This window comes from Schistosoma haematobium, chromosome 6 (assembly GCF_000699445.3).
Source record: "Schistosoma haematobium chromosome 6, whole genome shotgun sequence".
NCBI classification, from domain to species: Eukaryota; Metazoa; Platyhelminthes; class Trematoda; order Strigeidida; family Schistosomatidae; genus Schistosoma; species Schistosoma haematobium.
Window position 1 is genome coordinate 22,293,850 of NC_067201.1, and position 27,334 is coordinate 22,321,183.

At 36.0% G+C, this 27,334-nt stretch overlaps 1 protein-coding gene across 1 annotated transcript in view; it reads right to left on the reverse strand.

The window, feature by feature from the left end:
* MS3_00011072 (uncharacterized protein) overlaps positions 1-27,334 on the reverse strand; it is a gene marked incomplete at both ends in the record, with an annotated part of 74,431 nt that overhangs the window by 17,678 nt on the left and 29,419 nt on the right. Inside the window, 6 exons of the mRNA XM_051219475.1 lie at positions 1,354-1,384; positions 8,953-9,230; positions 11,477-11,782; positions 16,762-16,940; positions 18,542-18,704; positions 24,735-25,084. Coding sequence (XP_051065781.1) covers positions 1,354-1,384; positions 8,953-9,230; positions 11,477-11,782; positions 16,762-16,940; positions 18,542-18,704; positions 24,735-25,084 — 1,307 coding nt within the window. The remainder of the gene's footprint in view (positions 1-1,353; positions 1,385-8,952; positions 9,231-11,476; positions 11,783-16,761; positions 16,941-18,541; positions 18,705-24,734; positions 25,085-27,334) is intronic.

Consider the following 27,334-nt stretch of genomic DNA (forward strand, 5'->3'; position numbering starts at 1 on the left):
ATTAAAATCTTAAGGACAATCAATAATGGTTCATCTTAGTCAGATGTTTACTAGTGTTATTTTTTTAAAATTCATAACCTTCCTAAGTATCTTATCTCATAACTGCCAAGAATCTTGGTAAGTATATTACTACTAAAACCTTAAAATCGATATCTACGAATCCATATCTTCAACTTCGATTCATTCTATACTCCTTCAATATAGAAATATTATGTTACTTTATCTCTTCCACTAGTTCAATAATCATATCGTATTGTGGATCGTGGGGTGTCTCTTCTAATTTCTACCGATTGATCAACTTCAGATATCCCAGTTATATAAATAATATACCCTTGTGGGCCAGGGTAATTTTACATTGGTTTTCAGGAGAACCAGACACCATCCGGACTTTCACGTGACAACCCAAACAGTACAGCTCAACCTCGTTTAGCAGGGAGACCAGACACCGTATAGGCTTTAACGCTGCAATCTGAATAGTACAGCTCAATCCTGTGGCGCAACCACATAGGTACCAAGCACCCTGGTGGACCATTCGCATATAGACATTCACATCACATGTATAGTTATTCTGATCAATGATCGCGTGAATCAATTATGCACAGCACAAATAGGCCAAATTTGACTTATTCCGCTTACATGACAGTCAAACTCGTTAATGTTAGCAATGGTGAAATGCTTTACAATGTCCCAGTGACGATGGCCCTTGGGAACACTGAAAAGCAACTACCAGTATGAATGAAATCGGTCAACCAGCAAACCAATTTTTTGCATGAATAGCCAGCAAAACTTTCCAAATCAATGCCAAACCATCCACAATAACAATGGCGAACCTCCAGCCTCATATGAGACCTTCAGCTCTACATAGCCATATAACTTATACTGCATACAACACATATGTAGGGTAGTAAGCTTAATAACCCAGCCTGAAGCGTTATTGCTTAAATAATGCTTAAAACCCACTCTCTGATGCTGGAATACTATAACTAGACTACCAAGGTCATTTTTATGGCATTTGCAAAATTTTCATTTTTCCGACTTTTCAGACCCTGAGTTAGGGGTAGTATCCCTTTAGATATCCCAGTACGACCCCAGTACTGTTCCTCAATCTCCAATATATCAGAACACGAACCGTTAGATGAAAATTGTTTATGGGTTCAGGAGACGAAGAAGAAGAATTTCCCAACATATCGGTCATCATACTATAGTATGATTTAACATTGTTCTTTTCAAACTCTTTCAATCTATTCAATTATTCATCAACTCTACGTTAAATTTAATTCTTACCTGATAAGTACGAAATACTTCTATATTCCATTTATCAAATTGATTTAGTTCATTCATATTTGATGATACCTTTGATGTGATTAATTCAGTTAATTCTATTCTATCGTTAGACCAATTTTTAATGATTGTGTAATTGAATACATCTTTTGATGGACCATGAATACAATCCATACAATGAATAGTTAAACGATATATTAAACCAGGACCATTATGTTGAATAGGATCCAAAGGCTGTGTTGAAAAGCAAAAGAACAAAAGGTTTTAAAGCAAAGATGGATAGTGGTTAACAGTGAAATCTAAGACTGACGTTTCGTCCTATTTGAGACTCGTCAGCTGGATGTATCTGCACCACACAGTTGATGTTTACTCTGCGATTCGAACTCAATACCGTTCGCTTTAAATGCTCTTGTGTTATACACTTAACTATTGAGTCATGAGAGCCGCCTGCTTGTGCAATGAGCTGAAGTTTTAAATTCACTTGATATTGTTTACTTGGATCTTTCCGTTGATGTTTAGAACGGTAGTTGATCAGTCTTTTATTGCCATATGTGCATACTGCGTGTTGCTGACAATTACTGGATAAGTGTATTGCCTCACACAAAAGAATATGCAAATACTTTCAATACTACAAAAAATGCATTCATTCCATCTTCAATAGGTATTCATATTACTATTATTACTGAAATCAATAGAATGTACGAAAGTCTTCACTTGACATCTCATTAATTCTATATTATATTACTCATTATCCCTCTCTCACATCACTTTTTTTCAGTATGGGATTATGGAGATTGTTGATTTTTGATTGAGATCATGAATTGATCAGTGTTAAAACACCATTGAAAGCCTGGAAGTAATGGATGGCTGTTTCGTCCTAGTACAGGACTCTTCAGTAGTGCTTATTCATGATCTCACACCAAATGGATTAGGACTTAGGATCTTCGGTCTTACGCGCAAACTCCTAACCTCTAGATCACTGAGCTGGCATCCAACACTGTTAATGTTTGACTTCAACCAATCCAGGAAACGGTGCGATTAGATACCTGTCTCTACCCGACACGGATTGAGCTCCACTGGTCACAGCCTCTCAATAGAACTCCGAGAATTATCTCTCAAAGCCCGTTACTAGTGATTACATGATACTTGTCATAATGGAGTTAAACAAGTTTTATCGATACCAATGGTGACAGTCTATATATTTCTAGTTCCATTATAAACTTCGTTTTGAGAAATGAATACACTTTTTATATATGATGTGATAACTTGATAACAAACAAACTGATCTAAATCTGGTCACAATTTGATACGTGTCCAGCCAAAACAAGATGTAACTTGCTACTGAGTGTGAACTGACAGACATAGATTATGTATGATTTTACTCCTCTTGAATGTAGACTGCTTGAATTAAGTGTGATCTAAGGTATACTCTGTTCCGCTACCTTTGGTCTAGAATCATGTATCTGGTGTATGTATTTAAGGTATTGGTCAAATATTCAGTCTAGTGGTAGTACAGTCTTGGTCATCGATCGTGGAAGTATATATGAGTAGTATAACGTGGGAAACAGAAAAAATTCTTACTTTCCCATTGCATTATTTCCTTTTTGTCTTTATTCTGTAACGTATATTGATTAATGTCAATAGTACTGTCATAGTGTGTGTTTGACCAGTTAATTATAATTACAACTAGATTATCACCGAGTAGTGACCAATTTCATGTTCCTTATATACTGATTGAATTGGATCGATTAAGTTTCACTATGGATACTGGTCTAAATTACTAGAAATTCAGAGCACTATATCGAAATGTTCATCATTGATGAACACGATGGATCTGATGCAGAAGCATATATATAATTGAAGAATATCTGGAACTCAAAACAACTGTCAACTAACATCAACGTCAGAATTTTCAATACAAATATCAAGACAGTTCTATTGTATGGGATGGAAACTTGGAGAACTATGAGAACCATCATCCAGAAGATACAAGTGTCTATTATTAGTTATATACGCAAAATACTTCGGATCCATTGACCAAACACTATCAACAACAATCTACTGTGAGAAAGAACAAACCAGATTGTAGCGGAGGAAGAAATCAGGAAGAAGTGCTGGAAGTGGATAAGATACACATTAAAAAAATCATCCAACTGCGTCACAAGGAAGGCCCTCACACGGAATCGTCAACGCCAAAAGAGGAAAGGAATACTAAAGAACACATTACGCTGGGAAATGGAGACAGACATGAGAAGAATGAACACCAGTGAGATAGAACTGGGAAGGAAGGCTCAGGACAGAGTGGGTTGGAGAATGCTGTTTGGCGGCCTATGCTCGATTGAGAGTAACCGAAGTAACATATGGAATTGTTAGGTCTTTGAAAATGGTCATCAGAAAAGTGAGAGAATCCAGTTCAAATTTTGTATAGTTTCTTGTTGAGTACTATCAACCAACTAACATCTCAGCATTATGTACAGGATGCTAAATCGATTAAACAATTTCCCACATTGGAAATCAGTCATTTGAACCTGATCAATGTTAAGGACTAAAAACAAAACAGGGAATTAGTCACTACTTAGTGATTAACAAACCTAAATACCTCAGTTCCATAAAAGATTAGCTTTGTTTTGAAAAGCTCAGTAGCAACGTCTCAAACTATGAAACTAGGTGATGTAGGTTAGAATTCCAAATGGAACACCATATCAAGATCACAGGTACACCATGCCAACCGAATACCAACTTTCATAAAAACTTAGATGAAATTAGATTTCTTGTAGGCTACTTCCAACCATCTAAGAAATTATACTGATTTTAATCTATTTATAATTGTATGTTAAACATTTCTTAGTTTCTTTTAACTAATCATTCTACAAATGTAATGCAACTTGTAATCAAAGATAATACTGAGTTATTCAGTTAATAAGAAAATCATACATTGGCTCGCGCGCGAAACTTCTAGGTCCTAGGTTCGAATCAAGCGAGTGGCGATCGTGGATGCGTACTACTAGAATGAAACAGCCATCCAGTGCTTTCAAGTTTTCCATGATGGTCTAGCTTCAATTGATTGATGTTCTCAACCATTGAAATGGATAGTAAACAAACCCTTCTGAATCATGAAAATGTCATATTAACTAAACAAATTAACGAGTAAATTGATTCAGAAGCTTACTTAGATAAAGTATTGATATATACCATGTATAAATATCATCACTGAAATCTAGGTACATAAAGTTGATGAATATTAATTGAAATGAAATATATATCTTAGATCCTTCTATTAAGTACCAAATAAGAATCTCAGTTTACTCCACTATCCAAAATAGAACCTAATTATTTCCTAATCAGTATGGGGTCGTATTTCTTCTGATTAGTGTTTTATGGCGAGTTAGTTTTCTACAGGATAGGGTCACTAACCCCATGCTCAACCCTCCTCCTTTAACCGGGTTTGGGGTCAGCAGTAACTCTAGAAGAGCTATAGGTGGAGCCTCTGCATTAGTAGGCCTCAACATACACAAAGGAAAAAGCAAGACCCTCAAATACTACACGGAGAACACCAACCCACTCACATTTGATGGCGAAACTTTAGAAGATATGGAATCCTTCACATAACTAGGAAGCATCATCGATGAACAAGGAGGATCAGAAAGAGATGTAAAGGCGAGGATTAGCAAAGCAAGGGCTGCATTCCTACAATTGAATAACATATCGAACTCGAAACAACTGTCTGCCAACCAGTACCAAAGTCAGAATCTTCGATACGAACGTCAAGGCAGTTCTACTCTACGGAGCTGAAACTTGAACAACTACTACAAACATCATCTAGATGGTACAAGTATTTAGAAATAGTTGTCTATACAAAATACTCAACATCCATTGGCCGGATACGATCAGCAAGAGCTTTCTGTGGTAGAGAACAAATCAGGAAAATTAGGAAAATCCGATGGAAATAGATGGAACATACATTACGGAAATCACCAAACTGCATCATGCAACAAGCGCTAACTTGGAATTGTGACAGAAAGAGGAAAAGAGGAATGCCAAAGAACACATAACATCGGGAAATAGAATCAGATATAAAAAAGATGAATAACAATTGAAAATAGCTGTAAACAATTGCCCATGACAGAGTTGGATAGTGGGTGCTTGTGAGCGGCCTATTATCCTCGAGGAGGAGTAACGGCGTAAGTAAGTAAGTAAGTAAGTAAGTAAGTAAGTAAGTAAGTAAGTAAGTAAGTAAGTATGGGGTTATGAATCATACAGTCAATCAATGCTAGACCTTCATTAAAAACCTTAAAACCTTAAAAGATGATTTCGTCCTAGAATAGAACGTTCTTCATCAGTATACATATCTACAATCTCACACTGAATGATCTTGATCTAATCCATACACCAAAATGATTACATCACATAGATTACCTTCCATTGTATAATTAAATTATTTGGTTTATTACCATATACTATTAAATAATCTGGATTAATGAATGTTGGCATTGGTGGTAATATACATAATTCATTAGATTCAATTGATAATTTTGGTATTATGTCACTTGGTAATGATTTACCAATAGAATTTATTAATTCAATACGAAAATGATAAATAACATCATAATTTAATTGTAGAAATGCACGTCCTATATTCAATGGTAATTTAGGTAATTCAATGATACTACTATTAAGATTATTATTATTATTATCAGTAGTATGATTATGATAATGATGATGACGTAATGATTGATTTTTAGTTTTTAAATAATCAATAATTTCCATTTCTGGTATAAGATCAATAATATTCCATTGATTTTTTATGATTGATTGATTAATGATTGATTGAGCGATAGATAATGTTGTTTGATTTAACCAATAAATATGATTATGATGATTATATTGATTATTATTGATTGATTGATTATATTGATTTGCTAATGAATCATCATTTATAGGACGATAAAATCCTGTAATATAAGTAATCATTACTTTATTAATTGGTGTATAATATAGTTCATCAAATCCCCATGTTAACATAATATATGGTGATAATGGATTATGATAATTACATAATAATTTTATTGATTTTGGAGGTTTTGGACGACCTGAAAAAGGAATAGAAAAAGAAAGAAACAAGTTCATGAAGTTATTAACAAATAGATTGAATTATGTTGCTAAGTGGAGACTACTTGGTTGGGATAGTAACCGAGATATGGTTCAAAATCGTTTACAATGGTGTAGGTACATCCACTCTTTGTGTTCTCCCTAATTCTAATCTTCTGAATTCTTCGTGTCCTTTTGTTTCTCTTTCCAGATTCATTTCACTGGATTATACTCATTGAATAACATCTTCAAACCCTAATCTTTCCGATTACTGCTTATACTGTTACTCTATCTATCACTAAGGGATTTGAATCGACAACTGCATCTCTGTGCTAATGTGATGTGACAACTCGAACTGATGTACGTACGTACGAAGTTCTACGTTGTTACTGACTAACTGAAGTGGGGTTTTTTACGGATACTATTTGTATTTACAATAGTTGAGATCATGAGACAATTGAAATTAGATGAGGGTGTTGATTACGAAATCGAAGGGACAAAATGTGAATGTCCGGTGCTTTAACCGTATTGATGGATATAGAGGATCCATCTAAGAAAGTTGGAAAACCAATGGTGTACATAAGTTATAGGATTTAGAGGGAATAAATGGCGTATGAACCAGTCGTTGGTCACCGGCTACCATGGGACTGCATCTCCACAAGTTGCTCCACTGCCTTAGACTAAGAAAACCATGTGTTTCGGTCAGGGCACCTGGGCAACATCACAGCCCACACACAAATCATGTGACTTGTGTGGAGCATATGTTTTCGGCACCCCTTTGTACCAATACCCAGGTGACTCAAAAAATAAATAATCCTATGGTTGAATTCATGAGTCAAGTGAAGCTAGACCATCATGTAAAACCTGAGAGCACTGCATGGCCATCTCGTCATAGTATGCGAGACTCCTCAGTGGTGCACGTCCAGGATCCTGTCCTGCGGGATTCGAACACAGGACCTGTCAGTCTCACGCGCGAACGTTCTAGACCACTAAGCCGGCCGGCATTCAACGGTGTTAACGTCTAACTTCAGCTAATCCACAAAGTTGAGGGACACATCCACCATTGTCTCGTGACAAACCAAAGGTTCTAGACTCGATTCCCCTTGGTGGAAATTCGTGGCTGGCATTATTCAAGAATTCCATACTACAACGAAACAGCCATTTAATGCTTCCAGGTTTTCAATGGTGATCTAACTTATATTCAATTCAGAACTTCAATACTTCACTGTTAATACTTTTAAAATCTCAGAAAGAAAAAATAATGCAAAATATATTTGATTACCTTGAACTATAAGATGAATGGAAGAATTCACACTGTCCAATTTTGTACTAGCAATACATGTATAGATTCCAGTATCACTTGGTATCAAATTGAAAATCATTAGACTTTCATTATTTGATGAAGTGATATTAAGACGATCACTATGTTCAAAAGCATCTTGAAAAGTTAAATTATCTCTGAAAGTCAGATACAATAAACGATGATGAAATGATTATTCTGAATTATGAGCAATCATGGGCTAGTATTAGTACTATTTGAAATCAGATTTAAGAAACATCTATATGCATCGGTCTAAGTTGCCATACCACATTAGCACAACAAGATGAACACCAAATTCATGGAAGGAGTTACTTCAATGATACTAATGTATTAAAGAAAGATTGTGCTAGCCAATGGAATTCTATGTACACAAGTTTTATCTTATTTCGAACACATAAGAACTCATTTATCATTCAGTCCTGAATAACAAAACATAAATCATTACAAGATACTTCAATTATAACGAATGTAATCTAATCAATAAAGATGAATTATATATAATATAATATACCCTTGTGGGCCAGGGTAATTTTACATTGGTTTTCAGGAGAACCAGACACCATCCAGACTTTCACGTAAAAACCCAAACAGTACAGCTCAACCCCGTTTAGCAGGGAGACCAGACACCGTATAGGCTTTAACGCTGCAATCTGAATAGTACAGCTCAATCCTGTGGCGCAACCACATAGGTACCAAGCACCCTGGTGGACCAAATAAAGATGAATAGAAAAGATCTAATATTATTCAATCATAATTGTTGTGTTGGCTTCCGAGAATTACAAAGGAGCCTCTAGAGGCCTTAAAAGAATCGAAGAGTTTCATCTAATCAGAATGTAATGGAGCTTTCTAGAATATCAATGTGACATTCTATTAATTGGTCAATAGCATTAAGATACCTCTTTGTGGATTGGTTGAATTCTAATGTTGATTTAACAAACGTTATTATCTATAACTATTCAATAAGCACTATTTTTAGTCTTCTTTTATCTTAATATCAGATGGGTTTTGTGGAGATTATAGTAATTTCAATGGTTAAGATCATGAGTCAGTTGAAGCTAGACCACCATGGAGAACCTGGAAGCACGGGACGGCCGTTTCGTCCTATTGTGGGATTCTTCAGCAGTGCGTATCCACGACCTCGCCCCCTGCGAGATTCGAACTCAGAACATAGTGGTTTCGCGCGTGAACACTTAACCAATATTAAGCATTTAAGCTTCTAGACATAACAATAATAATCTTCTATTTAAATGTATAGAACTTACTTTTTCCATATGATTGTCAATTGATTTTCATGTATTGGATCCGTTTCAACTTTACAGGTTAAATGAATTTTAGATCCTTCTATAAGATACTTCATATTTATTCTCTTATTATTATAAGTAGTATTATAAGTAGTATTTGTATTGATAGTTTGTTCAATTAATGGACCAGATATAATACGGGTCCGTTTTCTAATGAATAATTTCCCTTTTGATTGAGATATACCAAATATATTTGATGCTTTACATATATATGTACCACTATGTGATAATTTAGCATGCTATATTGTTAAAATGAGAAAAGAAGTATTAGTGTAGAATTGTGGAGATTGAGATCATGAACTGATTGATATTAGATCAGTATTGGAAACATGAACTTATGACCTGAGTTCGAATTACGTGGGCGGGAACATGGATGTGGAATGCTGAAGAGGATTCTTACAATAAGACGAAATGGCCAGTCAATGCTTCGAGTTTTTTTAATGGTTGTCTAACATCAGTCAATTCATAATCTCAATCAAGAAGAGAAGTATTTGTATTCATGAAATTTAAATTAAAATATATCTGTATTATGTAATACAAGTTTGATGTTAAGTAGTTGATGTGAATAGGACACATGTTAAAGAAATCATCACACTAAATCATGAGGCAAGCGCTAACATGAAATCTTGGATGGAAACGGAAGAGAGAACGGCCAAAGAACACACTTTATCGGAAATTGGAAACAGACATGAAAAGGATGGATAGCAATTGAAAACAACTTAAAAGAATCGTTCAGAACAGAGTTGGATAGAGAATGGCAGTAGTCAGCCTATGCTCCTTCACGAGGGTTAACAGGTATTAGTAAATAAGTATATTCGGAACTGTGATTAAACGGTCTATATTGATATAAGTGAATCCTGAGCAAATGACCTCAAAGTATCTCTACGAATTTAATTATGGATCAATAAAAGTATCTTCTGTTATGGTTAAGCCAGGGTTCTCGGTACCTGCGTGGTTGTGCCACAGGATTGAGCTGTACTATTCAGATTGTAGCATTAAAGCTTATATAGTGTCTGGTTCTTCTGTGAACAGGATTGAGCTGTACTGCTTGGGTTATGAAATTTAAGCGTGGATGGTGTCTGGTTCTCCCAGAAACGGGATTGAGCTGTACTGCTAGGATTATAAAGTTTAAGCCTATTTATTGTTTGGCTTTCTTGCAAGTTGAATTGAGCTGTACCGTTTGAGTTGTCACGTGAAAGTTTGGATGGTGTCCGGTTCTCCTGAAATCCAATTTAAAATTATCCTAACCCACAAGAGTATACGTACTGGTGAGAGGTCCCTTATTGGGATGAGACAACATACAAACGCTTGCTGTCTAACTTAGATCAGTTCGTGATCATAACATGATGTAATTAGTCCTCCATTTGTTCTTACACACCTATTGTTAAATTTTACTATTTATTTAAAGTATTGTTTTCTTATGAGATATTAATGAAATATGTCAGCGGTTGAGATACACATTCCCCAACTGAGAAGCTCTAGACGATTATTCCATGCTAGTACCAGACTCCTCAGTAGTGTGCGTATGCGATCACACCATTAGGAATTGGACCTAATACATATGGTTTCGCATGCGAACTCTTGATCTCTAGAGCACTGATGCAGTCTCTATTGACAGAAATGCCTAATTTCAATCAATTCACGATATTACAGTAGACTCATTTATAAAATATAGTGAATAACTCTCAAAAATGACCTGACTGATCTCCAATGATCATGACCTTTCACTAGAATTTTAAGATTTGCATAGTTTAGAACCTAGCATATATGTAAATCGGCTCGAATTCCCACAATTCGTAGAGAAAGAGGTTGTGATAGTATGCATAGAAGTGATTAGATTTATATAGCAAAAAGTATAGACAGATTTTGATTCTGAAGATCTGACCTTAAACAAAGATTGAACACAACTACCCCATTACAAACGATTCTGACTAATATCATCCAACATCTCCAATCATTGGATACTATAATCACTGAGGGATCTGTACAAGCATGACATTGATCACCACCCAGTGATCAATCAATTGTGATTACATCTCAGTCCTACAGGAGGTTAGTCACGGCTCGGATAGCTCAGTGGTAACGTCTCTGACTGTGAAGCTGGGTGACACGAAATCGAATCCGCAAGGGAGCACCAGTTCCCTCAAGATTACAGGTACACCTTGCTGACGAGTGCCAAGTAGCACGAAACCCGGGTCCAGGGTTTTCTGTTGACTACCTCCAACTACCATCTGAATCTCAATACATAGTGCCCGCAGTGTCGAGTCACCTAGACTGGTGGCCACATTGCAACATGATCGATAGCATTCGATCTGCACTAATAAGGACTAGACAAGCATGACATTGATCACCACCCAATGATCAATCAATTGTGATCTGTACATATCTATATGACTTAATCCAATGATTGTATAGACTAATACCACATTATCATTTATCCTTCAAGATTACTCATATTAACCATCAATCTTATCAATGAACTTACAAAAATATGAAGATTACCATTCGTTTCTATGATGTAATCATCTTTCATAATATGATCAATTGTATTTAATTGTTTATTATTATGATACCAATGAATTATTGCATGAGGTGAACCAAATGTTTCACATGGTAATATCAATTGTTGACCTTCAATCATATATTGTATACCATGGATCACATTAATAAATGCTGGTGGTTGATTCCATATATGAATATATGCATTGATAATATTAATACCATGGATATTATGAAGAATACATTGATAAACTGCTGAATCATGAACAGTTAAATTGTATAAATATAAAGCCTTGAATTAAAACAAACAAAAAACAAAAATAGAAATTATTTGATAATAAATTGGTAAATTCAATAGCTGGACCACCATGGAAAACCTGGAAGCATTGGACGGTTGTTTCATCCTAGTAAAGGATGCCTCAGCAGTGCGTATCCATGATCCTGGCCCCACCTCGCCAGATTCGAACCCAGGACTTATCGGTCTCCATAAAACCCCTTCTGATCATAAATTAGTAGTTAAAGATTTACAATTGATTGGTTAGTGGATGGTGATCAATGTTATGTATGTCAGATCTTTCTTAATATAGGTCTAATGCTATCGAACAAGTTATAATGTGATCACTAGTTTAGGCGACTCGATAATGCATGTATTGTGTTGAGATAACATTCTGATTGGAATTAGTCGAAAGGAAAACCTGGACATAGGTTTCATGCTATTTAGCACTCATCAGCAAGGTATAATTGTAATCTTGAGACAACTGATACTCCGGATAATCCAGTAGTAACATGTCTGAATATGGAGTAGAACTTTATTTATTTCAACATATAAACATTGGGACAAAGAGGCATCAAATAGATATACGCTACATAAATCATTCGATTTGTATGAGAGCTGGGATACTAACCGGGTGCCCAAACAGAAAAAAGTGATTTTCCTAGGAGGCCACACCCCTAGAATTCAACCTAAAGGTCTGATCCATAAGACAGTGTAGCGAAGTCAGGAGATGCAATCTCATGGTAGCCGGTGAATAACAATAGGTTCATACGTCGTTTCTTCCCTTAGGATATTGAAGCCCATGTGCACCATTGGTTTGGAATCAGAGTTTTCCAACTTACCTAGGTGGACTCTCCGTGTCCATCAACATGGTTAAAGCGTCGGACAGTCGCTTTTCTTCCTCTCAATTCCATAAACAACACCTCAGTGGTGAGAAAGCAGTGAATAGGTCTTTCCTGGCAGTGAGTGTATGCACGTGTCCATGTGGGAATATTTCGAGAGAGAGAGAGAGAGAGAGAGAGAGAGGGACAGCGGACTGTCCCCAACCTCGACTGTACCAGGGCATTTGGGGCATTATGTTTATTCATAGTCATGAATCTGACAATCTTTCAACAGTCAGATCGGTAATACTGAAACTGGATAACTTTTTAATCACATTTACTGTAAACAATAGAAGATTAGTGATTACTAACTATAAATTATTATCTCGCTATATATACAACATATTTTTATTGAAATATTGTGGATGCGAACTGCTGAAGAGTCCCATACTAGGACGAAACGGTCATCCAGAGCTTCCAGGTTTTTCATCATAGTCTAGCTTCAATTGACTCATGAATTCAACTATTAAGATATCTATCATTATCTTAAATAAACTTCAAACTAGAAACATAATCATCTAATTATCAGATTGACATTGGAAAGTATTCATTTCATAATGAAGATAAATCAGTTTTCTTTATATTAATGTTAGGATCGATTCAGTAATGTATCATTATCTCATTTGTCACTTTTTTGTTGGATATAACAATCATTATTATTATTGTCTGAATGAGGGAGGTAATACCTAACTCACACATCTTCGTCGTGCCTCCTGGATAGTGGGACGTAGTCCCATGAATTAACACGAGTGGTAAACTGGATGGTAGAGATAGGACTAATCACCCACTCGACCAACACCCATAAATGCTAATGTGTGTTACAAAGAGAAAATGGCACAACTTTAACTGCAAAAACATCTATTTCGCCCCGGTAGTTGTGCCATGCTTCGATGTAACCGATTTTCTAGAAAGGCCTACTAGGCTTCATCAAGTTGATTTTAGCTAGAAGTGTGGGAGGAGGAGCAATGAAATCTTCGTATCAATCACCTAATCTATCTTTTATGATAATAATAATGTTTGTTAGTTTTCGTTTGTGCAACTATACAAACTAAACAAACTACACATGGATTGTTAATCATTCGTATATATTGAATTAACGAAAAGCGAATGTTCGGTGCTTTAACCGGGTTGGTTGATATGGATGGTTCCCTTTAAAAAAGTTAGAAAACCCTAATTCAATGGTGCACATAGGCTACAGGATCCAGAGGGAACAATTGGTGTATGAACCTATTGTTGATCACCGGTTATCATGGGACTATATCTCACGACGTTGTTCCACTGCCTTATGAATCAGATCTTTAGGTCAAAGTCTCATGGTGTAGCCCTTTAATGAAACTACCTGTTTCCGTATTAGGTAACCGGACGGTATTTCAACCTTTACACGAATCGAATGATGCAGTTTAATGCCATCTTGTAACAATATTTATGTGTTCAAATAAAATAAATTTTATGTATAACAATGAAGTTAAGATTAATGACTTTTCATTGTTCAATTAAGCAATAAACAAACAAACAAGAAACAAGAATGTTACATTAGAATTTCTCATTTGTCTTTGCTTAACTCATCTTGTTATCATCATCATCATCATCATCATCATCATCAATACCAATATTAAATTCCAAATTTCGGTGAAACTATAATTTATGGACAACCTTGGAACGTCCAACTACTTACTATAGTTATTAGATTAATGTAAAAAAAATTAGAATTATGATTTATACAGCTGATGATTAAGGTTAAAAATGAGATTTAGGGTTTTCATTACATAATAGCATCAAACGATATTGGCAAAAGCACTCTTTAACCAAATGGATGAATAAATTTTGCGCCAAAATTCAAAACTTGATATCTGAAATCTGATTAGTTCGTTCATGAATTATAGTCACATTTCAGTTATATATTTAACTATATTGTTATAGAACTGGTGATGAACTGTTGATGAACATGGTGGATCTGATGCGGATGTGAAATCGCCGATCGGTAAAGCAAGAGCAGTATATTTACAATTAAAAAACATTTGGAACTTAAAACAACGGTCTGTCAACCAACGCCAAAGTCAGGATTTTCAATACAAATGTCAAGAGAATTCTACTGTATTGGGGTTGAAACTTGGAGAACTACAAAAGCTATCATCCAGGACAGACAAGTGTTTATTAACAGTTGTCTACGTAAAATACTTCAGATCCATTGGCCGGACACTATTAGCAACAACCTACTATGGGAGAGAACAAACCAGATTATAGCGGGAGAAGAAATCAAGAAGAAGTGCTGGAAGTGGATAGGACACACATTGAGGAAAGCACCGAACTGCGTCACAAGACAAGCACTCACATGGAATACTGGAGGCCAAAGGAGGAGAGGAATACCAAAGAACACATTACTCCGGGAAATGGAGATAGACATGAGAAAAATGAACAAGAATTGGCTGGAACTAGAAAGGAAGGCCCAGGACAGAGTGGGTTTGAGAATGGTGTTTGGCGGCCTATGGTGCATTAGAATTAACAGGCGTAATTAGGTAATATTATTATAGAAGAATAGATGACAGAAATTGATTTCATTCTAATGTATATTATTGCTGTAAGTAATTTTAATCTAACAATTTAAGGGAAAACAGAGAGTGTATACACCTAGGACATTATGATCGATTCTGAGCCATGTTACACAAAGTATCTAATCATTGGGGTTACGATAGTCATGCGGACCCCAACTAAGTAGTTTGTATCTATCAACATGGCTCAGCTTAGAAGTTAGTGACTTCAATGACTGACTCAACGTTTTGGCTTAGACGCCCCCTAACTTGTTATATGTATGAATAGGGATCATTTATTCATAAATTAGCTTAGAATATTAAATTCCTGTGAATATTTCTTCAAACTAATAATAATAGCGTACTGATTAATGTTTATGAGTAGTATATCGATTTATATACTCTAAAAGCAGAGAGAGAAAGTATATTTGAGAAAGCAAATATCCATTTATTGATTTTAATGATTTAAGTAATATTGACTGATCCTTTTTGATAATAATTGAAAAGTGGACTGGTTGACGTTCCCTGTAGTTTACTACAGTTGAATCAGGTTCTGTAAGACTAAAAAAAATGGAACAACAACGTATAAATCAGGATCATACACACGTATGAACTCCACGAACAGTTTAACACGTTTTTATTGTGTCTAACACTAGAATGTAGAACATGAGTTTTGTCTTGTTTGGTACTCATTAGTTGAATGATCTCCATCAAACAGTTGATATTCACACGTGGATATAACCAATGACAGGGAAGTCCTACTCACTGCCTTCTCGCGGCATTACTATTGTTTACGAAATTGAAAGGATGAAAAGCGAATGTTCAATGCTTTGACCGAGTTGGTGGACACGGAGTGTTCACCTAAGGGAGTTGGAAAACCCTCATTCAAAATCAATGGTGCACGTGGGCTCCAGGATCCTGAAGGAACAATTGGCGTATGGACCGATCGATTGTCAACGGTTACCATGGGACTACATCTCCTTACGTTGCTCTATTGCCTTGTGGATTAGACCTTCATATCGAAGGTTCGGAGTGTGGCCTCCTAAGTAAACCACCCGGGCAGTATCACAGTACACACACAAATCAAGTAAGTTGTGTGACTCATATATGATCGGTACCCCTTTGTACCAATATTTATGTGTTCAAATAAATAAACTGGAGTACCTCCGGGGGCTACTTCCGGTCTAAAGCCCGATTAAAGAAGAAAGATTGGACATGAAGTTAGCGATCCCATCCCGTAGAAAACTAACTCGCTAAAAAGACGCTAACCAGAAAAAATTATTTAAACACTAACCAGATATATCTGACCGAAGTGAGTATCTATCGTCTTAAACACTGATACGATATCCACTAGGCTATTAAGTTCAGATAACTACCAAATAATTAAATAGTTGTGATGTTCATTCAAAAATACTAAGCACAAACCAAATCAAAGACAACATTGAGTTACTCACTCACCATGGATACTGTCATTTTATGAAGCCTAAACTATCAAGACTTCTTGATGGTTACCTCATAGCTACCTAATAATATACAATAGACTTTAGTAGAAATCATAGAAACTAACTCAATTCATTAAAACACTTACATTATTTCGACCAATTTTACGTAAACCATTTAAGTATTTCTCAATCGGTTCACCATTCATTAACCAATTTAATGTTGCTAATGGTTTTGTAATTTCTTCATTGATACTACAATGTAGTACTATACTACTATTCTCTGGTAAAATAGTATTTTTAGGATATTCAGCAAAATGGGGTTTACCTGGGATAACAAAAACAAACAAAATGTATATTATACACATAAAACTGACAAGTTCACGGGTTAATTATAAAAAAAAACATAAAAAGGTGTTATTTTACTTGTATCTTCCCAATTGTTGTTTAGGACTGTAATTGATCAGTCTCTTGTTGGAATATGTACATCTTGTGTGGATTGTTTCGATGGATAGTGGCTATGACTTTGCCCGACTGTATAAGCAGGTGGCTATCAAAACTCAGTACCTAAGTGGATAACGCGATGGTGTTCGGAGCGAATGGTACTGGGTTCGAGTCACGGAGTGAACATCAACTAATCTGGGATGCAGGTACATCCAGCTGACGAGTCCCGAATAGGACGAAACGCGCGTCAAACTGGATTCCACTGCTAGCCACTATCTATCTTTGCTTAAAAAAGCTTGTGAATTAAGGCAATATTGAGGTATAAGCACAGTATGTACATATGCCAATAACAGACTGATCAATTGCAGTCTTAAACCTCAATGGGAAGATACAAGCCAAACAATACCAAGCGAATTTAAACTTCACCCGATTGCACAAGCAGGTAGCTATCCAAACTCAGTAGCTAAATGTATACCGTGTTCGAGTCCCGGAGTGAACATCAACAAACCTGGGATGCAGGAACATCCAGCTGACGAGTCCTAAATAGGACGAAATGTGCGTCAGACTGAATTCCACTGCTAACCACTACCCATCTTTTCCCTCAATTATATATAGGTCTTTGATGTTCTGTTCCTAAAATATTTAGTTCCAGAATATTCATTTTGTTTTAATTGGATCTATGCCATATCAAATTTATAGTCATTCATTTAAACTTCTAAATAAATTCACTTCCATAATGACGTTTTATTCCCATGTTACTATTTTAACTATGCGATGTTATAGATTGCAAATAGTAGGTGATTAGAACTTAAGTACTTAAGAATGTACGGTTATGTATTATTGTTGAATAGATCCAAAGTATTCCTTGAAAACAAAACCGAAAGAGAGACGTTGAAAACATTACGAAAGATTTTTTTCCCGGGTAGCATTGAATAGATGTTCCTGTGAAACAACAAAAAATTAAAGAGTCATGTATCACAATTCTGATTGGGTGATTACCTATCTTTCTGTCGAGTAGTGTGCTATTGATTTTGACAGATGCCAATAGCATGTATAATCAGTCGAAGTGAAATGTCTGGCGGCAGAATGTTACGAAGATCGAAGAGAAAAGAACGAGAACAAGAACAAAGAATAATTGATGTGGAAATGAAAGAACAATGAAGTGTAAGATGACTCATTGACATTTTGGATATGAATTATTCACCATATGGCTCTGTCATTTTGTATTCAAATACATTCAGTTGTCCCAGCTTATGTTCTCGTTTATTATATTGCTATTATGTTTCGTAGGGTTCCAGAACCTTTCAGAAGCCTAGAGACCATCTGACATGCTATAAGTACCTTCAATTTTCTGTACATCAACTAACTTTGGAATAAAGCGTTCTTTCCATATTTCACTCCTACTCTTTTGTATTCCAGTTGTTGTATAGACTTAGTCTGGTGTTATTAGAAGAGCTTAGAATTAAAATGAAGCAATAAACTTACTTTCAACAGTTACATTGAATATAACATGTAGATCATATGTTGAGATCATATAATCCATATTAATTGTACTACATCGATAACTACCATGATTAATCATTTGAACTGTTGGAATGTATAATTCCATTCCATGATTTTTTAATTTGATTCCATACTTTTCTGGAAGCTATATAATCAATGGAAACGATATAAGAATATTATATGATGATTAGTCATATTATAAGTATATATATAAATATAGTATAGAAGTTCATGAAGCCCACAAATGCCCTGGTACGACCGAAGGTGGATAGAGTCAGCTTTCCTTCTTTTGAAATCTTCTCACGTGGACATGTGTATGCAGCCAATGACAGGGAAATTCAATTCACTGCTTTCTCGCGGCCGGACTGTTGTTTACGAAATTGAGAGGACGAAAAGCGAATGTTCGGTGCTTTAATCGACTTAGTGGATGTGGAGGATCTATGTAGATGAGTTGGAAAACCCTGATTCAGTGGTGAACATAAGCTCTAGGATCCATAGAGAACAAATGGTGTATGAACCAATTATTAGTGACCGGCTATCATGAAACTGTATCTCCTTACGTTGCTCCACTGCCTTGTGGATTAGACCTTTAGGTCGAAGACTCCGGGTGTAGCTTTATAAGAAAAACCACCTTCTTCGGTTTGGGCACCGGGGTAGTCTCATAGCCCATACTCAAATCAAGTGACTTGTGTGGAGCATATGTTATTAGTGCCTCATTGTACCAATATTTTTGTGTTCAAATAAATAAAATAATAATAAACGAAGACTACTGAGTTTTGTTAGTTTAGTGAATTAACTGATCTCGCTTAAGCAATCACTATAAACTAGGAAGTGTTGGATAATTGTATCGTCACGGTGTGTAACATTAGTAGTATACATCCACGACCCCGGCAAAAATTGAAAGTAGGACCTTCGATTTTGCACTAAGTATATGACCTCGAGACCACTGAGTCAGCATGTGATATCTAACTACAATCTCTCCAAGATATATTGTGGCTGTCCTCCATTACTTGAGATAGATAACTGTATCACTCGAAATCGTCGATGGTGTTTTTTTAGAAGTTTTAATTTGTCTTTCCAATATTAACTGGCTTATGTCATATAATGACATCATACAATATCGCTAGTGACTAATTCTATAACATTGCATTACTTACTTACTTACTTACGCCTGTTACCCCTCGTTGAGGAGCATAGGCCGCTCACCAGCATTCTCCATCCAACCCTATCCTGGGAAATCCTTTCCAGCTCTTTCCAGTTGTTAATCATCCTAATCATATCTGCTTTTTTTACCAAGTTAATGGGTTCTTCGGCCTTCCTCTTTTCCGCTTCCCTTCAGGATTACAAGTTAGGGCTTGTCTCATGATGCAATTTGGCGGTTCTCGTAATGTATGTCCTATCCATTTCCATCGGATTTTCGTAATTTCCTCTTCAGTAGGAAGCTGATGTGTTCTTTACCACAGAAGGCTCTTGCTGATGGTATTCGGTGAATGGATGTTGAGTATCCTGCGTAGACAACCATTTATAAATACTTGTACCTTCTTGATGGTGATTGTTGTAGTTCTCCAAGTTTCAGCTCCGTACAGTAGAACTGTTTTGACGTTCATATTGAAGATTGTGACTTTGATATTGGTTGATAATTGTTTTGAGTTCGATACGTTATTCAATTGTAGTAATGCAGCCCTTGCTTTGCCTATCCTCGCCTTTACGTCTGCATCCGATCATCCTTGTTCATCAACTGCTTTGATCACGGATATTTCTCAGAATCACAAAAATTCCTCTTTAGGCATGTTGACAATGAGTATACGACTAATATTCGATTAAGATGCGAATCCCGGTATCTTATCGTATCATACAACCTTTTCCATTGATATCAATAATCTTGACTAAAATTTACAATGCTTTATAATGTCATTGAGATGATTTTACTAACAGGAATATATTTATACTCAATACGACAATGTAGGAACAATAACGGGGCGGATTCGCATGCATATAGCATACAATTATTTTTGAACCGAGCACACAACAATAGCATCATGCACTGTTCCATCGCGCTTGGTAGATCGGGCAACCCGAAAGTTAAGAGGACACTATCAGGGCATACGACAGGGTAGGCACCTTATTGGTTGTCATTTGACTCCTGTTCCATTGTGAACTTGATGAAATCAAAGATGTTGTTAATCAGCCAGTAGGTGTTTAAAATCTTATCCTTTTTCACTATAAAGAATTTCATCTATAGACTACAATTCATCACCACAATAAAAGATATGACCAAATCAATAGATTGACCAATACAAACATTCTTCTCTGTCAAAAATCATAAGAATGATACAATTAAGATTTATTATACAGATAGATAGATAGATAGATAGATAGATAGATAGATGTGTGGATAGATAGATAGATAGATAGATAGATAGATAGATAGATAGATAGATGTGTGGATAGATAGATAGATAGATAGATAGATAGATAGATGTGTGGATAGATAGATAGATAGATAGATGTGTGGATAGATAGATAGATAGATAGATAGATGGATAGATAGATAGATAGATAGATGTGTGGATAGATAGATAGATAGATAGATAGATAGATAGATAGATGTGTGGATAGATAGATAGATAGATAGATAGATAGATAGATAGATAGATGTGTGGATAGATAGATAGATAGATAGATAGATGTGTGGATAGATAGATAGATAGATAGATAGATGTGTGGATAGATAGATAGATAGATAGATAGATGTGTGGATAGATAGATAGATAGATAGATAGATGTGTGGATAGATAGATAGATAGATGTGTGGATAGATAGATAGATAGATAGATAGATAGATGTGTGGATAGATAGATAGATAGATGTGTGGATAGATAGATAGATAGATAGATAGATAGATGTGTGGATAGATAGATAGATAGATGTGTGGATAGATAGATAGATAGATAGATAGATGTGTGGATAGATAGATAGATAGATAGATAGATAGATAGATAGATAGATAGATAGATAGATAGATAGATAGATAGATAGATGTGTGGATAGATAGATAGATGTAGTATAATACAAACTTTTCTCTAATAGGAAGAACATTAACAAACTATCAGCTAAGGGAAGAAAATAAACCCCAATTGATTCCGTCATAAAAAATCGTCTCGAACCATCTTGAAAACACAAGATCTTTGTTTGTTTGTTTGTTTCTTTTAATTACTCAAATGATGTAATCAACAGAAATACCACTTATGTAATACTTAATTTAATACTTTTATGATTTATTTGCACTATGGAATTATTAAATAAACGATAATGAAAAATGAAATAAATCATTCATTGATTTTTTCTTGTTACTATGTCGTTTTCATTATGTTAATAGTTTATAATTTGATGTAAGAATTTTTTCACCCTTACCCCCTCCTACAGCCATGGAGGACAGAACTAAGTACATTTAGTCCTATGTGCAAATATAATCTCTAGTTCATGAGATGTGAAAATTCTACAGTTTTATATGAATCCCCTAATGAGATGGAGTAGAGGAGTTAAGCATATCGGCTGATTCATTAATCTTGAGAGTCTTATCCGTCCTGATGCACTGGTGTCTGAAGAAATCTCTGTACTAATTCATAAAGCTCGACTGGCTTTTGCTAGTTTGATTCACTTATGGCATAGGCAAGATGTTAGTCTGTCAACCATAGGATAAGTTTATTGTGCGAAACATGATCACTAAAAAATAGAGGATGTCCATAAGTAATTAGCATTCGATCATGGGTTTGTTCAGAGCATTGTTCGTGTATTTTGGTACCAGTGAGTAAGCAATGCCTAAGTTAGAAATAAGCTACTACGTAAAAATGAGTTAGTACATTTTCGTCAAATGAGTTGATTTGAACATGTATTACTTATGCCAAACAACCGTCTACATCGATAGGTCATGTTATCTGATGTAGGAGCAGGTTTACAGTTAAGAGTGGCCAAATCAAAAACTATCACCAGTTAATGAAGCGATCGACAGTTGATAGGTGTGGACTATCCGTTTGTGGTCTACGTGATTATCACAACCAAAGTTTAGGGATTTTGAATGAGGTGGCTCAAAATCGTTCACAATGGCATATGTGCATCTATCCTTTGTTTTTCCCAGTGGTCTCAGCTTCTGAATTCTTTACAATGTTTTTGTTATTTCACTAATTTATAGATTCTTTTCTTGAATCGTATCTTTGATGGCTAGTATACACTATTATCACTAATACCGTCATTACCTTTACTACAATGGGATTCGCTCGCTATGTTATTAAGGTATCGAAACTTGAACTTATATACACACGTATCAGGTGATATTTTTCCACTGACGGACTGATAAATTCCTCTATATTTAAAATAATCCAGTGCTCACTAATGATCAGCTACAAGATGCACATCCAGGATTTCTGGTAAGAATTCTTAATCTGTGGGGCACAACCGTTTCACACTTGAGATCGTTATCCACTACAAGTAATGGATAAGGGTTGCTCAGTATCGCGAATCGATTGAAATTAGGCATGTACATCATTAGATGACGGCTCAGTAGTCTAGAGACTAGGCATTCTTGCACGATACCAGAAGTCGCACTAAATGAACAGGAAAATACTAGATATTGGATATATATTGAACATTAAGAAGGAGATGCGTTACTGATTCTCAAACATGTATCCAATCCTACCAGACATTAGACGAAATCATTGTAAGCAGAGATCGATTATGGCTAGCACTGTAATCAAGGACACACGTTTTGTCCTGTTTGAGACTCGTCAGATGAATGTACCTGTAACACAGAGTTGGTATTCACTTCAAGATTTAAATCCAGTAACGTTGGCTTCAAACACCACAGTTTTATCTACTTGACTAATGAGTCTTGAATCGTTAGCGAAAAGATTCAAACAACCAATACAAATGAATTAAATACAATTTCATTGTTAAGAAAAAAACGACTTGAAGAAAGTATAAGTGTTTAGATAGAAATGTGGCATATCAACACTAGAATTCGGGCATAAACATTTGGCAAATTCCAAATAGGATGAGATATTCATCTTGGAATCCATGGCTAGCAGAATATTAAGGACATTAACACTATTAGATGCCAACACAGTGGTCTAGAGGTTAAGCGTTAGCACGCGAAACTGATAAATCCTGGGTTCGAATCTCGCGAAGCAGGATCGTAGTTGCCCACTGCTGAGGAATCCCAAACTAAAACGAAACAACCGTCTAGTTCATCCAGATTTTTAATAGTTCTCTATAACCCAGATCGACTGATGAATTCAATTATTAAACTAGTGGAGTTCAACCGGGTCATTTGTGAGATAGTAACTCATTGATAACAATGGTGGATGTGTCGCTCAATTTCGTGAATTAGTTGAAGTTAGACATTAACATCATTGGATGCCGAGCGACTCCATGGTCTAAAGGTGAAGTATTCGCACGAGAGACTAATAGGTCGTGGTTTCGAATCCCGCGAGACGAGGTGGCAGGTACGCATACCTGAAGAGTCCCACAATACGATGAAACGGCTATCCAGTACTTCCAAGTTTCCCATGGTGGTGTTCTAACTTCAATGAACTTATGATCTCTTAACTATTGAAATTATTAAATTATAATCACAAATAAAAATAAAACATAATTAACAAATCAATGATTATTATTGCCCCCAAATGCCCTGGTATGGTCGAGAGTGGGGAGAGTCCGCTCTCCCTCTCGAAATGCTTTCACACGGCCACGCGTATACAGCCTCTGTCAGGGAAGTCCTACCCACTGCCTTCTCGCGAAATAACTGTTGTTTACGAAAATGAGAGGACGAAAAGCGAATGTCCGGCGATTTAACCGGATTCCAAACCAATGGTGCACATGGGCTCCAGTATCCTGCGGGAACAAATGGCGTACGAACCAATCGTTAGTCACCGGCTCCCATTGGACTGCATCTCCTCACGATGCTCAACTGCCTTGTGGATCAGACCTTTAGGTAGAAGGCTAGGGGAGTGGCCCCCTAAGAAAACCACCTGCTTCGGTTTGGTCACCTGGTCAGTATCACAGCCCTCACACATATCGAATGAGATTTGTGTGACGCATATATATCTGGTGCCTCCTTGTACCAATATCTATGTGTTCATATAAATAAAATAAATAAATAATAAATGATCAACTTTACCAATTTAACATCTTTATATTGATGCGAATCTCCATTTGAATCAATCTGATGTGCCGTCATAAATTCCCAATGAATATTTGGTAAAGGATTACCATGTATTACGCATTTTATAGATAAAGATTCATTCATTAAAACAATTTGTTGTATAGATGAATGATAAAGGATACTTCTCTTTTCAATTTTAGTTAATTCTTTATTCACATGTTCATTTGTTGCTAAGGTATTTGAATCAAATAGAAGTTTTATATCTGGGCCAGTTTTCATAGTATGTAGAATTAAATGATTAATAACACATGTATAGGTAAGATTTCTTTTAGTGAATGAGTTTATATTGAATAAATGTAAATTACCTGTTGAAAGTAAAGAAGATGTAAAGTAAATTATAGTTACTAGTATAGGGGTTGTGAAGATTACTAAGTTTTTGATTGAGATCATGAACCGATTGGTGTTAGACCACCTTTGGATGCCGGCTCAGTGGTCCAGTAGGTTAAGCGTTCGCGCGCGAGACTGAAGGCCTTGGATGCGAGTCCTATGGGCGGGATCGTGGATGCGGAATGCTGAGGAGTCCCACAATAGGACGAAACAGCTGTCCAGTGCTTCCAGGTTTCCAAAGGTGGTGGTCTAACATCAATCGGTTTATGATCTCAATCAATAAATTATAGTTATTATTCACAGTTATATAATATACCCTTATGGGCCAGGGTAATCTTACATTGGTTTTCAGGAGAACCAGACTTTCACGTGACAACCCAAAACAGTACAGCTCAAGCCCGCTTCACAGGAGAGCCAGACACCACTCATGCTTACATTTTATAAACCGAGTAGTACAGCTCAATCCCGCTTTACAGGAGAACCAGATACCGTATAAGCTTTAACGTTACAATCTGAATAGTACAGCTCATGTCTTAATCAAAATATGATGACAGTCAACTTATAGTTGGATCAGTGATAGAATCTCACTTATCAATGGTCTACTTGAAGTTTGTATTGATGATGTTGTTCAGAAGAACAAAGAAAACTTCATGACTAAACCATCCAGCTCAGAGAATAAAACTCCATATAAGTTTATAAATTAAATCTATTCATGAATGAATACCGTTCGCTTCAAACGCCACTGCCTGATCCACAAGCCACGTGCCTATGCATTAAAGTAAAGTTTAAATTCACTTGGAATTGTTTACTTGAATCTCCCCATGGATGTTTAGGGCTGCAATTGATCAGGTACATCCAGCTAACGAGTCCCAAATAGGACAAAACGCGTGTCCTGTATTGCACTGTTGGGCACTATCCATTTTTGCTTATTATCCTTCTGTAAAATTTCAGGTTCAATATTATGTACATTTCAGTGGCCAAAATCATCTTTTCTTCTCGAAAATTGATCTTCTATGATCAGCTTATTTTCACGGTTTTGGTATTCGTCTAGAATTGCTGTTATGATGTTGTAAGTTTAGCTGACTCATGTTTTGCCAAAATCTACACTGATGATGACTGACTGTAAAACTTGGGCAATTATTCACTTGGATAATTTGCAAAAATACTGTCAATCATGATAACTTTGATGTACATTTTATTCTTTTCACATCCAAAATTAGAACTGCATACTATCAGAATGGATGCTTGTGGAGACTAGTAATTTTAATAGTTGAATACATGAAAGTAGCAGAAGACCGTTTCGTTCTAGTATAGGATTCCTGAGCAGTATACATCCACGATCATGCATGCGGGACTCAAACTCATAACTTTCAATAGCTTACGTGCTCGCGCGTGGGACCGAAGTCACTGGGTTCGTGTTCCGTGAGTGGAATCGTGGATGTGCATTGACGAGGAAACCTATAATGGGACGAAACGTCTGCCCACTGCTTCCAGGTTGTCTATGGTGGTCTAGATTAGATTGACTCAGCTATTGAAAAAAGAACTGTATACATTTATTCAGTAAATACTGTATCACCGTCTTTCGAAACCATAATAGAAACTTGGCTTCACTCTTCTTTCCTCACACATTAAGGATTGAGTTAAGAAATAACATTTAGGGAACTGTATTAAGCGTTCTTCTAGTTTCTTTATAAAATAGCCTGACTTATTTAGTAACCATGCTAAAATTACTACTTGTTTAGAAAATAAAAATCTACTCAATTTAACAAGTGGTCTTTCCTGATGTGAAATAAAACTCAGCCTGGGGCCCCTCTGGGGTTACTACCGGTCCCAAGTCCAGAAAAAGGAGGAGGGTTAGGCATGGGGTCGGCAACCCCATTCCATAGAAGAAAATCTTGCCAAAAAACTCCAACCAGAAGTATGTGAAATAGATATTGGAATGTTTATTGTTTCCTATTTAGTATTCGTCAGATGAATATAGTCACTTTCCAATCTTCATAAGCTCTTTAGGATTCGAACTCAGCACATGTTTACTCTAAACACCAGTGACCTATCAAAGTCAAATCGCTACTATTCAATTGATAGCATGTTTTGTCTTTCATTTATTAACCAATTAATCTCAATTGTCAGTACAGGGTTGTGGAGATTATTAAGTTATTGGTTGAGATCTTGAACCAATTGATGTTAGACCATCACTGAAAGTCTGGAAGCAGTAGATGACTGTTTCG